Source organism: Hyperolius riggenbachi, chromosome 1 (genome assembly GCF_040937935.1).
Source record: "Hyperolius riggenbachi isolate aHypRig1 chromosome 1, aHypRig1.pri, whole genome shotgun sequence".
NCBI lineage: Eukaryota > Metazoa > Chordata > Amphibia > Anura > Hyperoliidae > Hyperolius > Hyperolius riggenbachi.
Genome location: NC_090646.1, coordinates 282,010,985 through 282,025,953, shown reverse-complemented (window position 1 = coordinate 282,025,953; position 14,969 = coordinate 282,010,985). Strand labels below are relative to the sequence as shown.

The following is a 14,969-nucleotide window of genomic DNA, read 5'->3' as shown; positions in this document are numbered from 1 at the left end:
TCAGCACATCTTAATTATTTAAAATAAAAATAGAATGAAGAAATAATCTCTTGCCAATTCATGAACATGAAAATAAAAGCAAAACAAACAAATATAAACATGCAAAATAAGATCCGAAAACATAATTGGCATTCTGACTACACAAAATGCCTTATTTCTGTTATATTCTCTTAAATAATGACATTTGTTTAAGAGGAAAACAATGTGACATGTAGAGATAGTGTCTATACTATACATAAAGCAGCAAAAAGCAATGGATTCTTTATGATCCATTACTTGCACAGCATTTCTGTAGGAAAAAGATGAAAATGCTTCTCACAGATTTTTACAGTGACCGACTTTCTAAGCACTCCTTTTAAAATAGTTGTGCACCTTTTACTGGTCACATATGAATGAGAGTTATGCAAAAACAATTTTTATTGTAAAACTATTTTTTTCAACTATTTCAGGCCTACTACAAATAAAAATATACACATTTTCTGCTTGCTACACATGTGCATGTTACATATAAAAAAACCACAAAAGTACACTACCACTTAATGGGCTTGATTCACTAAACCGTGATAACTCATATCACGGCCGTTTACACGCGTATTTTCGCGTTTGCGAAAACGGCAGTGATATGAGTTATCACGGTTTAGTGAATCAAGCCCTTTGATTGGTAAGTTTGCAAAAATCAATAGTTTGCTTTGTTGTGTCAGAATAATGAATTGAAAATCTCCTTTGACAGGCAGGAGAATTGTATTTTTAAAGCTTTTTGTCACTGTTCTATGTCTTAACGTTAATAATTTGTCACCTAAATCCCAAGAAATCAGTAGAAATGACACTGTTTCATCTTCATGCAAATCCTCATGCGAATCCATTCACAAAAGTCAGGCAGCAATCAATGCAATCAATGAGACTACTCATGTCAGAAAATACAATTTTGTCTACAATTGAGATGCTTGTATATTGTCTAAACCGCAACTTATCAATTTAATATTATTTACACTTCTTTAAGTTATTTACTGTGCAAGTACTAAGTTACTACGTTTCACTAAATGCACACCAGGAATATATTTTCTGCTATCCCAAAACTAGGCGATTATATTTTAGAGAATTACTGAAATATTACTTAATGACTGATCAAACCGCAGTGTTTAGTCTATTTATCATGTTTATCAAATATGAGCAATTAAACACACCTATACTGCTCTGCAATAAAAAAGGTAATTATAAAAATCAGATTAAAAGCATTTCTCTATAAATTAACCCTTTAATCTGGATGTAAATTTAGATAGCATAAAGCTCTCTGGCTTCTGTTATCAGCACTGTCTTGCAAGACTTGCTAGGAAGACTGATACATTATCAAAAGCAAAACTCTATATATGTGTTTAACTAATATTTTATGTACATTGGTTTGAGTACATGTTTCAATGAGGAGCATATAGTGAAGATGTTTTGGGCTCATTTTAAGCATTTAATCATGTGAATAATACTTTAAAATATAGAAAATTCTCAGCATGACTACATGTTTGAAGAAAAACACAAGTTCACAACACCAGGGGCCATATGCAATTCACTTTTTCACCTGAGTTTTCTCCTACGAGACACATTTTCATCTTCCATTTAAAATAACATTTTAGCACTTTGCAATGGAACAAGTATCAAAAAGTAGACAAAAATGTGCTATCAAAGTTATTTTGAGCATTTTTTTCCTTGCTGATGGTTTAAAAATCATTTTATTGACAAGTTTCAAAATATCACCTAGGAGAAATGTCAGGTGAAAAATGTAATTGCATATGGGCCCAAGTGTTGGTTTTGTTTATTTGTGAAATGTCCCCATTCTTTTATTCAGATGAAATATCAAAATGAATAGACATGAAATTGGAAGTATTCAACTAATCTTTTGGGTAACAGTTCCTCTATTCGATGTTCATCCTCACTAAAATTCCCTGTTGCACATACACACAATGCCAAAAATATCATGATCACTGTACACGTTAACAAACTCAGAAAGAGTAATGTAAATACATTTTAAGTTTTTTATTAAAAAAGCATAAATATAGTACTGTAGCATTAATACTGTCTGAGGCAGGCAAGAATTTAATGGTACACAAAAAAAAACCAGCTCGCAAGTTTTGTTATTATTAAGCAATCAGAATATCTTCAAAAAGTTCGATAGAAATAACATTCATGTGGTTCCAAACTATTTCAGAATGATTTATAGAAGTGTGAAGAAATTACAATATGAACGTACCAAATATAACCTACAAGTTGCAATATACCTTTGGCTGACTTTTAGAAACTGCAAAGGCTAGAGTTTGAAAAAATAGTTTCCAACTAAAGTTTTAAAATTAAATTGTAAACATACACTATATTTGATTTCTTTGGTGATTAGACATCTTGCTTAGAAATAACATATTTACACAAAATAAAAAATACAACTTCTCTCAAAAAGCACATAAATAACAAAACAATTAAAATATAAAATTTCTTTAAGAATAAAAATCACTGTGGATTTCAGCACTCATGAGTGTAACTGGTTTGTTTAAAAATTGAATGTTTGAACTTATTATACTACCAGAGTACATTACTTAAACATTTAGTGCAGATAATGTTCTACAGGGTTGTGTTGCAAAGTACAAAACAAAAATCTGTACTGGAAAATTCAGTTGTGATTGCTAAATAGTTGCAATGTGTAAATATCTTAACAAATACTATGAATTCATTTACAGCTATTTCATACAGAATTTCACAACATATATATACACAAGCTAGCAAGACATTTGCCACTTTTTCATATCCAAAGCATGTAAAATTATAAACAAAATACCATAACATCCCAGGACCTGAAGGTTATCCAAAAGGCATAATTGCTATGTATGGATATTACTAACGAATGTATATCTGGACTTGCAAAATGTAAAATATCTTGACAACATATTTAAATAAAATGGGTTGATTATTTTTCCTCTTTGTTCTGTACGCAGTGAAGTTTCAATGCACAAAAGGGGCAAGGGCCGCAAGCAAACATAAATATCTTAGCTCTTCTCCATTATAGATAGTTCCGGGTGCTTGGACAATGACCAACAGAATTATTTATGTCCTTTGCAATTCTGATGAAGAGCACAAGGCGGATAATTAGCCCAGGATGCCTTGCATAGCTCTTCCCATCTTGCGCACATGCATGCCCACCAAATGTGAAATGTTCGCCTTTTCCCCTCAACTGTGATGGTTGTTGAACTTATTTTTAGTGTCATTTGATAAGCCTTCCTGCTTGCAGAGAGACATCCCACTGACCCAGCCACTGGTCATTGTCTACACCAGTTCACATCAAAGCAGGCGTGCTTTGTCAGGTTTCGACTCGAATATCCATTTTGCATCTGAAGTACAGTATCGAAAGTGACTAGATCATTTGAGCCTTTTTCTTCAGCTGCTGCCTCCTTCCTCCCCCACAGTGTTTCCGCTCACGCTAACATAATTTGGGATCGTCAACGAGACACAACGCTATTTTTCCTTTAAAAAAATGGAATACATATATTTTGTTTGTGATGGGAGGCACGCCTGTGTATGTTTAAATTATCAATTGAGAGAAGAACGCCTTTTCACTGCTGAATCCTGGCCAATTCACAATCTCTAGAAGTAATGCGCATACAGTGGTAGGTCATTCAATGTCAAAAGGCATAAAAAAGATGAGCAAAATCTTCACAGGCTGCTGCTTGCTGTTGACTTTAATTATATTAATTAAACTTTGAAATTTTCATGCAAAGAGAGTTCCTGAATTGTGATGCTGAAAGCCTTTGGAGATTTGAGGGAGAGGAATCTTCGGTAACATTAGTATTTGTCCATATATGATTGTATTATTAAAAAAAATAAAAACACATACTATGCATACAAAAGCTGTAAGGTATGTATACAGCTAATAATACTTCATGGGCTACTGAACTTTGAAGACAGTGAAGGGAAATGTGATCTAGCAGTCACAGTGTCAAGGTCTTGATGTATCAGTCCCTCAAACCAGCTCTAGACCTTTAGTTTAAGGCTGTCTTTCTGCAAAATAACGCTCTATTAATTTTCCTGCCGTCTGAAGTGCATAATGAAAGAAAGGTGTCTTCAGAACCGAAAAGGCAAAATCTTTTCTGCTTAGTACTACCTCAAGGCATTTTGTCTATATTTTGTCATGCGTGTGCACTTCTCAGTGTTACAGTGGCAAGATATTTAGTCAGAAGGTGCCCGTAAGGCACTTGGAGATGGGGGCATTGTAAAAGATTTTGTTCAATGACATTGCTATGAGCCAATGAACTCTTGCACTTGCTTGGCCTGGTGGGAATTATTTCTTCTGCTTTTGGCCTAAAGTCCCCATTTGAATTAGACACTGGTATTGTCTCCCAAGCTTCACGTTTCCACATAGCAAGATGTTATGGCTAATGTCCACTGGCCATAACAGTTTGGTGCACTTCTGGCTATTTTATGAACCATAATTATTTGAACTATTTTTTTTATATATATTTTCCTTTTATGTCTGTGTGAATATTCTTGTTATCATACACAAGAAATGTAGAAGGTGGAAGCAAAAGTGACTCATGCAAATCATTTTTCTAGGCAAGATTCTGAGGTTCAGACATAATTTCAGGCTATGTCACAGGTCTCTTCAGGATTTCTTTGATGAATGGAGAAAAAGCATTTTTATCTTCTATTAATTTGAAGGCACCCGGGAAAAGTTGATGCAACGTCCCTGTAAAAAAGATAAAACACATTAGCAAACATATACAACAATATGATATATTTATACAAATAAAACATCTCAAAATAGGAGGATACCATTTTTTCCTATTTACATAATAACACTTGTAAAGCTACATGTAGCTTTAAGCATATGATTTGCAGGCTTACATAACCTATGTATACCAAACTGTAAATTTACTGAATTGTTTAATTAATTCATGCTAAAAAAAAATATGCTAGGTACTCATAGACAAAGGTGCTGAATACATACATACATATTAATTTTAGAGAATAAATATTACTGGAAACTTGGCTCTAACATTTAAGAATAAGCAGAAGAATGTATTAGTATTTGTTTCTGCATTTAATTTGATTTCTGAATTGAATACCATACATTTCTTAACTAGATTGTTATTAGCATATGGGCCCGATCCAATTCACTTTTTCTCTATGGAGATCATTTTTCATCTTCTGTTCAAAATAACTTTTCAGCCCTCTGCAAAATATCACCAGGAGAAAATTTAAAAGAAAACTGAATTGGATAGGCCCTATATGTAAACATTTGGCTTTCTTGAGAACCTATACCTATGATATGATGCATAATAATAATAATATAATTTAAAAGAGAAAAAAAACTTTTTTTTTTAACATATAACAGTTTAATACAAAACAAGTAGTGTTAATTAAGAGCGAATCCCAGCTTTTGTTTTTTTTTGCAGTTGTAGATAGTCTGCAAAGTTTTACTTCTGTAGGTTTTCCCAGCTTTTTGCATTCTTATTGATAAGATGATCACTAAAACAATGTCCCTGAGAAACCATTTTGACATGAGCCCTGGTTTAAGGGACAGGAAATGAATTTTAACACTAAAAAAATGAATTTGCTTAATGTTGCTCTGTCCTTGCTGGAGAAAGATAAAAACTTCCTGTTATGGAAAGTGAAAAAATATTCCAGGCAGTGCCACAGACAACAATTAAACAAACTTTCTATTTTAAAATCATTGTTGCCAAAATAAAGTCAGGAAACAGAACAAAAATCCAACTACAGATATCTCTAAAGGATAACAGATTTACTTGTCTTTTCATCATCAACTACTATTCATTTGAAAATTCTGCAGTATAGAGGTATTACAGTAAAGAGTGCTCTTAGAGATGTCTGTCTAAAGAAAAGGGCATTGCCCCACCCTCCAATACACACGCTCTGCAGTACAAATTTAATTCATACATTTAATTTATGACCACAATTCAATTCATAACGTCAGAAAGATAAAGTACATATAAAGATACTGTTTATATACACATTGTAGACATATCCTACACCAGGTTTATATGATGTCCAAGCGGATATCTACATTTTCAGGTACCAACAGCCCTATTTGCAGAATATGCCTATGTTTGCCCACTCCACATGACTCACAACATCAAAATATATTGAAAACAAGTTACTGACTTTGTGCATTGTAAAAAGAAACAATGTCACCATGGATCCCAAAATCTGTTTATTGGGCATTGGAGACTTACTGATCTCAACATTTAAATAGCAGTTAGACAGCTATCTCCCTCTCCACCCTCAATCTCTTTTAGGGACTGAATTGGTTTGGTCACTGTCTCTCTATTATACACAAAAATTACTTGCCCTTACAATTTGACAAAGTCTGGGGAATATGGACAAATATCCCACAAACATTAATATTTGTTATTGAATAAAGAATTAACATAGTACAGTAATAAAAAAAAGACACAAGTCACATATACATAGTACCAGTGAAAGTAAATAAAGTTACATTTTACTGAGGGGAGATATGAGCAGGTGATAAAAACAAGGATGCAGATAATCAAATAATCAAATAGTGGACAGGCTATTGAATGTGTGGACTGTCCAGCCATCTATTCCAAATACAGGAGAACTTCTGTGGATATCCTCCATGCCTATAGATTAAAAATGTAATAGGGCAATATATTCTGCACCCTAATAATTTAATGGACTGGCAGAGCGGGGACGACAAGAGGAATGCTATACACTGTGAAGCAGGGAAAAGGGTCTCAATCATGAATGTCTTATTATATTTGGAGATCCCCTCTTCAAATATATTCAAGATGCATATTTTGAGAGGAAGTGACACTGGGAAATTCATTGTATCGTGGAGGAATCTTACTACTTGCCTGGAATCCAGAAGAGGTGGACAACTCCAAAGAAAGTACAATAATGTGGGGTTATTTATAGAGCATTTGGGACATACAATAGAGGAGTTTGAGGAATATTTTATCATTTAGACTGGAGTAAGATCACTCTGGTGTAAAATAAAAAGTAAGTCTTTCTTGAAGGCAAACCAAATGAGAATACAGTAGTAATTAGATTAGTGGTGAATTACCAGGATCATACTTCATACAATCTTGCTTAGTCATACCCTCTTGCAATTGCAACGTAATGGGGTAAAGCAACATGTATCAGGTTCTAACAAATCATATGATACTTTGCTTCTTTAGTAGTAACACAACTGTTGAAAACAGTTCAGCCCTCCAATTAGTTGAGCACATTATCACTATAATGGCAATCCAGGTTGCGCTGTCATAGGTCAAACATTTAAACTGTAATATTACAGCACTTGTTCAAAGCTGTTTGGAATTTTAACTTCATCTTCTCAGAGAGATATACTGTATGCAATATAAACTTTTTTTTGTATGCAAATACAACTGTGCAATTACTGTGCAAATGCTTTAGGCACTTGTGAAAACTGCATTGTTGTAAAGTGAGGTTGCTTTTAAACATAATTAGTTTGTAATAAAAAATTAAACGTCTACTAAGTGACTAAAAGAACAATCTTAATAAAACAACAGAATCTGTCTTGCAAACACTTTGCTTTTAAAAATCCTCTTTCTACTACATTGCTTGCAGAAAATGAAGGATTTTGCTGATATATGGTCTAAAAAAAATGTACACAATGGAAACACTGAACACAACAATATAACAAAAGGTGGTCTGCCTGCATCAACATGGTTTCTCACAGGCAGAAATGTCAAACACGATGAAAATAAGTGTTTTAAGACACTTTTCTGAAGAAGCGGACCCTTTGTGGCTCCGAAACAATTGTCAAGTCTGAGCTGACTTATGCAATAAACGGAACACTGCATTGTGACAATGGTGTGCTGACTTGATCTTACCTGCTACTAAGTTCCTCTTTAAAGGGATACTTAAGTCATAAAAAAAAAAGATTTTTACTCACCTGGGGCATCCCTCAGCCCCCTGAAGCTGTATGGTGCCCTCGCAGCCTCGCTCCGATCCTCCTGTCCCCGCAGGCGGCTACTTCCGGGTTCAGCGACAGCGGCCGACAGGCTGGGAACGCGAGTGATTCTCCGCGTTCCCAGCTGCTATATCACCCTCTATGCTGCTATAGCGTTTAACATATACGCTATAGCAGCATAGAGGGTTATATAGCGGCTGGGAACGCGGAGAATAACTCGCGTTCCCAGCCTGTCGGCGGCTGTCGCCGAACACGGAAGTAGCCGCCGGCGGTGGACAGAAGGATCAGAGCGAGGCTGCGAGGGCACCATACAGCTTCAGGGGGCTGAGGGTTGCCCCAGGTGAGTGTAACAATCGGTGTAACACAGAGAGGGTCTGATTACCGGTGATCTGCAGTATCACCGAGAATACAGATATATACCCGATTATTGATGATCTGCAGTATCACCGATAATCAGATATATCTCTAACCTCTGGACACCTGAGTGATAAGAGTGTTTGGTGCAACAGAAATACTTTGAGGAGAGCACCCGGGAGAAGGGTGCTAAACAGTGGGAGATACTGCTTGAGATCAGGTTCCTTCCACAGGTCTGAAGCTCCCCAAGGGGCGGAGCTAGGCTGAAATGGGAAGGACAGAACGTGAGTGACACCAATGAGGAAGTGTCACCAACAGATCTGACAAAGGTACAGAATCAGAGATCAGAAGAATGGTCAGGAATGCAGAAGGTCATAACAGATAATCAACAATGCCTAGGCTTGAGTGTGAGCTCCTAGATTCTCAACACTCCTGGAACTAGACTAGATAATAATAATGATACAGATGGTACAGAATTGCTAGACTAAGGTGTGAGTTCCTTGGCCACCAACACCTTGGAAACTGGTCTAGATAATAACACAGATAATAATACAATTCCTAGGCTAAGGTGTGAGCTCTGTGATCATCAACACCTACGAAACTGTCTAATAAACACAGATACTGACAAGGTCTGAGTGCTACCACGTAGTGATCGCAACGCCAGACACCAGAGAAATGACCAGCACCCAGTATATATACACCAGCGCTCTCTAGCGCCTCCCCTAAGTGCTGGACCAATGGAAGTTGCTGAAATTGTCAGCTGACCGGCTTGGTCAGCTGACTCCCTTCTGACTGTCATAAAGGCCCTGCCTCTCTGCGCGCGCGTCCTCCTGAACCAGTGTGGACTATCAGTCCCAGCCACACCAGACATGTGTTGTAATGTTCCTGCTGTGTTGAATGCAGAATCCTCCGCACCGCTGTCAGTGCGTGCGGCGTTTTCTCCGCATTCCGCATTACTGACAAGAGTAGGCCTATGCGTGCTACCTGCCGCGTCGGACGCGGAATCCGCCGCCCTGTTGTCTGGGCATGTAGCGGTTTCTCCGCGCTCCGGCTGCGCGCTATCTGCCATGTTGAACGCGGAATCAGCCGCCTTACTTTGAGTACTAGCGGCGGCTTTTCCGCGTTTCCTCACAGTGAGTAAAAATTTTTTTTTTTTTTACTTAAGTATCCCTTTAAGGTAAAAATGCACTATGTTTCACTATATGTCATTATGGTTCCTCCCAGCTGCCTCTTTGGAAACCACATTATAATTTCTTGCTAGTCTATACTGACTGTATCCTGAATCCTACATTTGTCCTGCTCGGTCACTGCTCTTTTTTGTTTGTGCGCAAGAAGCCATCCCTCACCACCAATGTACACACTGAGGGCCCTCTTACACTTAATCAGTTGCTCTCAGTTAGGGCTTGTTCACACTAAGGGCGCTTTCGGGTTTATTTAAGCGCCAGCGATTTTTAAAATCGTCCTAAAAGCGCGTGTGCAATGATTCCCTATGAGAGTGTTCACATATGAGTGGTTCAATTATGATCCGCTCACCAAAGTTCTGCCTGTACCATTTTCGGGGTGATTTGCCTCAATGGAAGGTATAGGAAAATCGCAAAATACTTGAAAAAGTGCTTTGTATAGTGATTTCCCCAACGCTTTCATGAATAAATACATTGTATTTATTTATTTCCGGGTGAAAGAGTTCACTGACGTCAGGAAGTGAAAAAATGAATCGCTCTGCAAAAGCGCTTAGTTAGATGCTTTACAAAAAATCCCTAAGGCACAGGTAAGCACTGGGAGGTGCTAAAAAATTTGTGTACAAAATCGCAATGATTGTGATTTAAGTTGTGGACAAGGCCTAATAACTAAAAAAAACTGATTTTCAAAGTAATGTCCATGCTTTTTATGGCTCAGTTCCCACTATACGTGTTTTAACTGTAAGCTTTTCACTGCTATGGAAAAAACGCATACCAATGCATACTAAAGCGCACTAACACATACCAATGCATTTAGGCTACTTACACACTAAGACGTTGCGTTTTAGGGGACGTTATGGTCACATAACGTGCCCCTAACGCAAACGCATGGTGGTACGGGAGAGAACGTTAGAGTGAGCCACGTTAGGAGGCTCTATCCGCATAAGGTCTCCCAGAGTGGCGCTGATTGGCCGGCGGGACCACGTGATGCGGAGCGAGACACTCCGCATCACGTGGTCCCGTCGGCCAATCAGCGGCCGCCAGTGCAGTGCATATTAAGTAGCCATGTGCGCGGCTACTGTAGCGGCATCTCCCCGCCTCCTCTCTGCCCCCCACTGAGCATGTGCAAACAGTCTAACGCGGTAGAACGTACAGCATGCTGCACTTTCACTACAATGTGCAGCGTTACATGTAACGCAACGTGGGCACTGTGAACAGCCCACTTGTGTTACATTGCTGTGCATTGGGGGAGCGTTACAGGCTGCACTAACGTGCACCAGTAATGTCCCACTGTAAAAGCAGCATAAGTGTAAAAGGACCCTTAACAATTATACACGTGTGATGACTCTTCCAAAATCTAAAATTCTTTCTTTCTGTGCAGTGTTTTAAGAAAAAAAAACACGAGGCTAACACAGAAGCTTAATTTATTGCATGTCTTTTAGCAAGCTGTCAATATTAGTAACCTGTAAAGGAATGTCTTAGGCCCCTTTTACACTTAATCAGTTGCTCTCAGTTACTACTGAAAGAAAACTGATTTTCAAAGTATGCCCATGTTTTCCTATGGCACCTTTCACGCTTAACGCATTTTAACTGAAATCTTTTGCACAATGCACTGCTATGGAAAAAATGCATACTAACGCGTACCAATGCACACTAATGCACACCAACTGATTAAGTGTAAATGGGCCCTTACCGAAACACTCCTGAAAGAATATCCTATCTCCTTCTTTAATTGTTTTTGCTAATATGTTTTAGGACTGTGTACACTGGCACATAAACATGCAAGGTCAGAAGTTTAAAGGGATACTGTAGGGGGCTCGGGGGAAAATGAATTGAACTTACCTGGGGCTTCTAATGGTCACCAGCAGACATCCTGTGCCCGCGCAGCCGCTCACCGATGCTCCGGCCCCGCCTCCGGTTCACTTCTGGAATTTCAGACTTTAAAGTCTGAAATCCACTGCGCCTGTGCAGCCGTGTCCTCGCTCCCACTGACATCGCCAGGAGTGTTTAGCACAAGCCCAGTATGTTCTGTGCCTGCACAGTGCGCTCCTGGTGACATCAGCGGGAGCGAGGACACAGCAACGCAGGCGCAGTAGTTTTCAGACTTTAAAGTCTGAACCTCCAGAAGTGAACCAGAGGCGGGGCCGGAGCATTGGGGAGTGGCTGCGCGGGCACAGGAGGTCTGTGGGGGACCATTAGAAGCCCCGGGTAAGTTCAACTCATTTTCCCCCGACCCCCCTACAGTATCCCTTTAAAGAGACTCTGTAACAACAAAAACCTCCCCTGGGGGGTACTCACCTCGGGTGGGGGAAGCCTCCGGATCCTAATGAGGCTTCCCACGCCGTCCTCTGTCCCACGGGGGTCTCGCCGCAGCCCTCCGAACAGCCGGCGACTGTGCCCCGACTGTCAGTTCAATATTTACCTTTGCTGGCTCCAGCGGGGGCGCTGTGGCGACTTTCGGCACGGAAATAGACGGAAATACCCGATCTCCGTCGGGTCCGCTCTACTGCGCAGGCGCCGGAAACTTGCGCCTGCGCAGTAGAGCAGACCCGACGGCGATCGGGTATTTCCGCCTACTTCGGCGCCGAGAGGCATCAGAGCGCCTGCGCAGGAGCCAGGAAGGTAAATAATGACGTCACCGCTGCCCGGACTGCACGGAGGGCTACAGCGAGACCCCCGAGGGACGCAGGACGGCGTGGGAAGCCTCATTAGGATCCTGAGGCTTCCCCCACCCGAGGTGAGTACCCCCCAGGGGCCGTTTTGGCGTTACAGTTCCTCTTTAAGGCAGCCTTTACACTTATCCCTTTGATTTCTGGCCACGTTTTTTTTTCACTTTTTTTGCATTTGCAATTTTGCGGTTTTTAGGTGGTGAATATGCAAATTTTCGCAGAGTGATTTTTCCGTGCATACCAATGAAGTTAATGTACATAAAATTGTATGTAATTAACTTGACATTTGCATGCAATTTTTCCTCTTGGAATGCAAAAATGCATAATTCCCATTGACTTGCATTGTACATGCGGACATGCGGTCCAGTTAAAAAAAAAAAAAAAAAAAGAACATGCATACAGGCCGTTTTTTTTCTGTAGAAAATTTGCATCCTAAAATTTGTACAACAATGCAAGTCAAATGTGATGCCAATGACTTGCATTAGATGTGAGGTGAATGCAAATTTGCAAAAACGCAAAATGCATGTAAATTCTGTTATGTGTAAACAGGATCTAAAAGTAAAAACTTACAATTAAAACCTTTTGTATAAAACTTTCTCTTGAGGTGTATCACCATCTCTATATAACTACATTTCAGCACATACACAAGCCATGTAAATGTTATTACCTTTTTACCCATTTTTTTTTAAACTTTTTAATTTGGTAGAAGCTAAAAAGTTACTATACAGATAATGGGATGTGTTTACTAAACTTTATATTGTGCTGATGTGCACGTAAAGGTTAGCACAAACTACAAAGCTGAGAAATGTGAGTTACACAAATGGCATAAGTGTATTATGCATAACATGTATGCATTGCGCATGTTACATGTGGTATTGGATGACCCTAGTGCACTTAATAAGGGCAGGGCATACACTATATATGTAATACGCTTACGGTATTTGTGTAACACACGTTGTTTATATGGTAGAAGTGCTCATGACATCCTTTAATAGAGGCTCAAGACATGGCAAATTATTTGCAACTTGGCATTAGTTGCCCACTCTTGCCCACATTAGTTGCCCACCCTTGCCCACTATTTCACAATAGATAAGCACAGCAAAAGCATGTGCCAAGCTCTCCCTTCTTGAAAGCATTTACATTCTAGAGGCATTAACATTCTGAGGCTCCTTTACGGGCTAAGAATGTATTTCACTGCTGTAACTCTTATGATATGACGCTTGCCTCGTAAATATTTCTTGACAAGCTCAGCACAGCTGAGGATCGCTTGTATGCTATGAATGCATAAAGGTGTTCAGAAACATTTCACTGTACTAGGTACTCTATGTACAAAGTGCCTTATCTGTATTATAGTGTAAGAACCATGGAGTCTTGATATGCATGAATCTTTATTATTAAGCAAATATGAAGCTACTAAATGCATAACCCCATTTCAATTTCACCTTTCAGTTTATACAATAACAGTCAGACAAATAAAATATCATCGCATCTTACTATTATGCAGCATTACACAGCTATCATCCATCCCCTTATAAGCGTATCTCTAGATGCCTCGGGCTGCAAGGTATGAGTTAAGTGAGACCACAGGATTACTTTTGCCCTTGCCACCCTTCGAAAATGTCAAAAGCACCCACACTCTACAGCTGCTGTATTATCTACAGTTCAAGTCACTCCTCACAGTAGATTAGCTGAAGTTTTTGCAACTTAATTTAGGCAATAAGGCTTCTTTCATACCGGAACCCGAACTGCACGCTTACCGGGTAGGTAATCCTCCCGACTGCTGGCCTTATGCATTATCAGGTGCAATTAACCACTTCAGCCTGCAGGCCATTTTACCTTAACACCAAAAGCCATTTTTACCTGTCAGCGCTTCCCCCGTTCATTTGGCCATAACTTTATCACTGCTTCTCACACTTGAATGATCTAAATCTTGTTATTTTTTTTCTCCACAAATTAAGCTTTTTGTGGACTATACCAGTTTTCAGTAATTATTTTACTTTCTATGCATTTTATAGGCAAATGCAAGACAATTTTTTTTTTAAAATACACTATTTCTCAAATTCCAACCCCTATAGTTTTAAAATAAGACAAGACAAGACAAGACAAATAACATTTATATTGCGCTTTTCTCCTTGCGGACTCAAAGCGCCAGAGCAGAGCAGCAGCCACTAGGGCGCGCTCTATTGGCAGTAGCAGTGTAAGGGAGACTTGCCAAAGGTCTCCTACTGAATTAGTGCTGGCTTACTGAACAGGCAGAGCCGAGATTCGAACCCTGGTCTCCTGTGTCAGAGGCAGAGCCCTTAACCATTACACCTTCAGCCAACTATAAGCAATGCTACTATAAAAAAACACCAATTTTATTTGCCCATTAGCCCTGGCTATCACATTTAAATTATGTCCCTTGTACAATTTTTTTTGTCCTGTCAATTGCAAGCCCTTATATACTGAAAAAAGGAATACACTAATGACATACATATTAAAAAAGCTGAGTCCCTAAGCCAACTATTTATGATTTTTTTGTACTTTGTATGTGTGTGTGTGTGTGTGTGTGTGTGTTTGGTTACTGCAGGGGGGGGGGGGGAGGGGGCTTTAAAGGGATTCATTTTATTACTTCTTTAATTGAAAGTGTGTGATGTCCACAATTAAAATTTTTGCCACTGGATGGTGCTAGAAACACAATCCTGATTTACCAGGAATTGTTTCATTTTTTTTTTACTTTATATTTGTTCTTATGAATGGACATGGCCCCTGATCGATGTCATGTCCATTCATCACAGGCCTAGCTTCCCTTCCCCACTCGTCAACACAGAAATGCTGCCGGGT

At 39.1% G+C, this 14,969-nt stretch overlaps 1 protein-coding gene across 1 annotated transcript in view; it reads right to left on the bottom strand.

Annotated features, from left to right (window-relative positions):
- Positions 1–2,010: 2,010 nt before the first annotated feature.
- ANTXR2 (ANTXR cell adhesion molecule 2) overlaps positions 2,011–14,969 on the bottom strand; it is a 227,514-nt gene continuing 214,555 nt past the window's right edge. Inside the window, exon 18 of the mRNA XM_068233653.1 lies at positions 2,011–4,717. Coding sequence (XP_068089754.1) covers positions 4,679–4,717 — 39 coding nt within the window. The 3' untranslated portion in view covers positions 2,011–4,678. The remainder of the gene's footprint in view (positions 4,718–14,969) is intronic.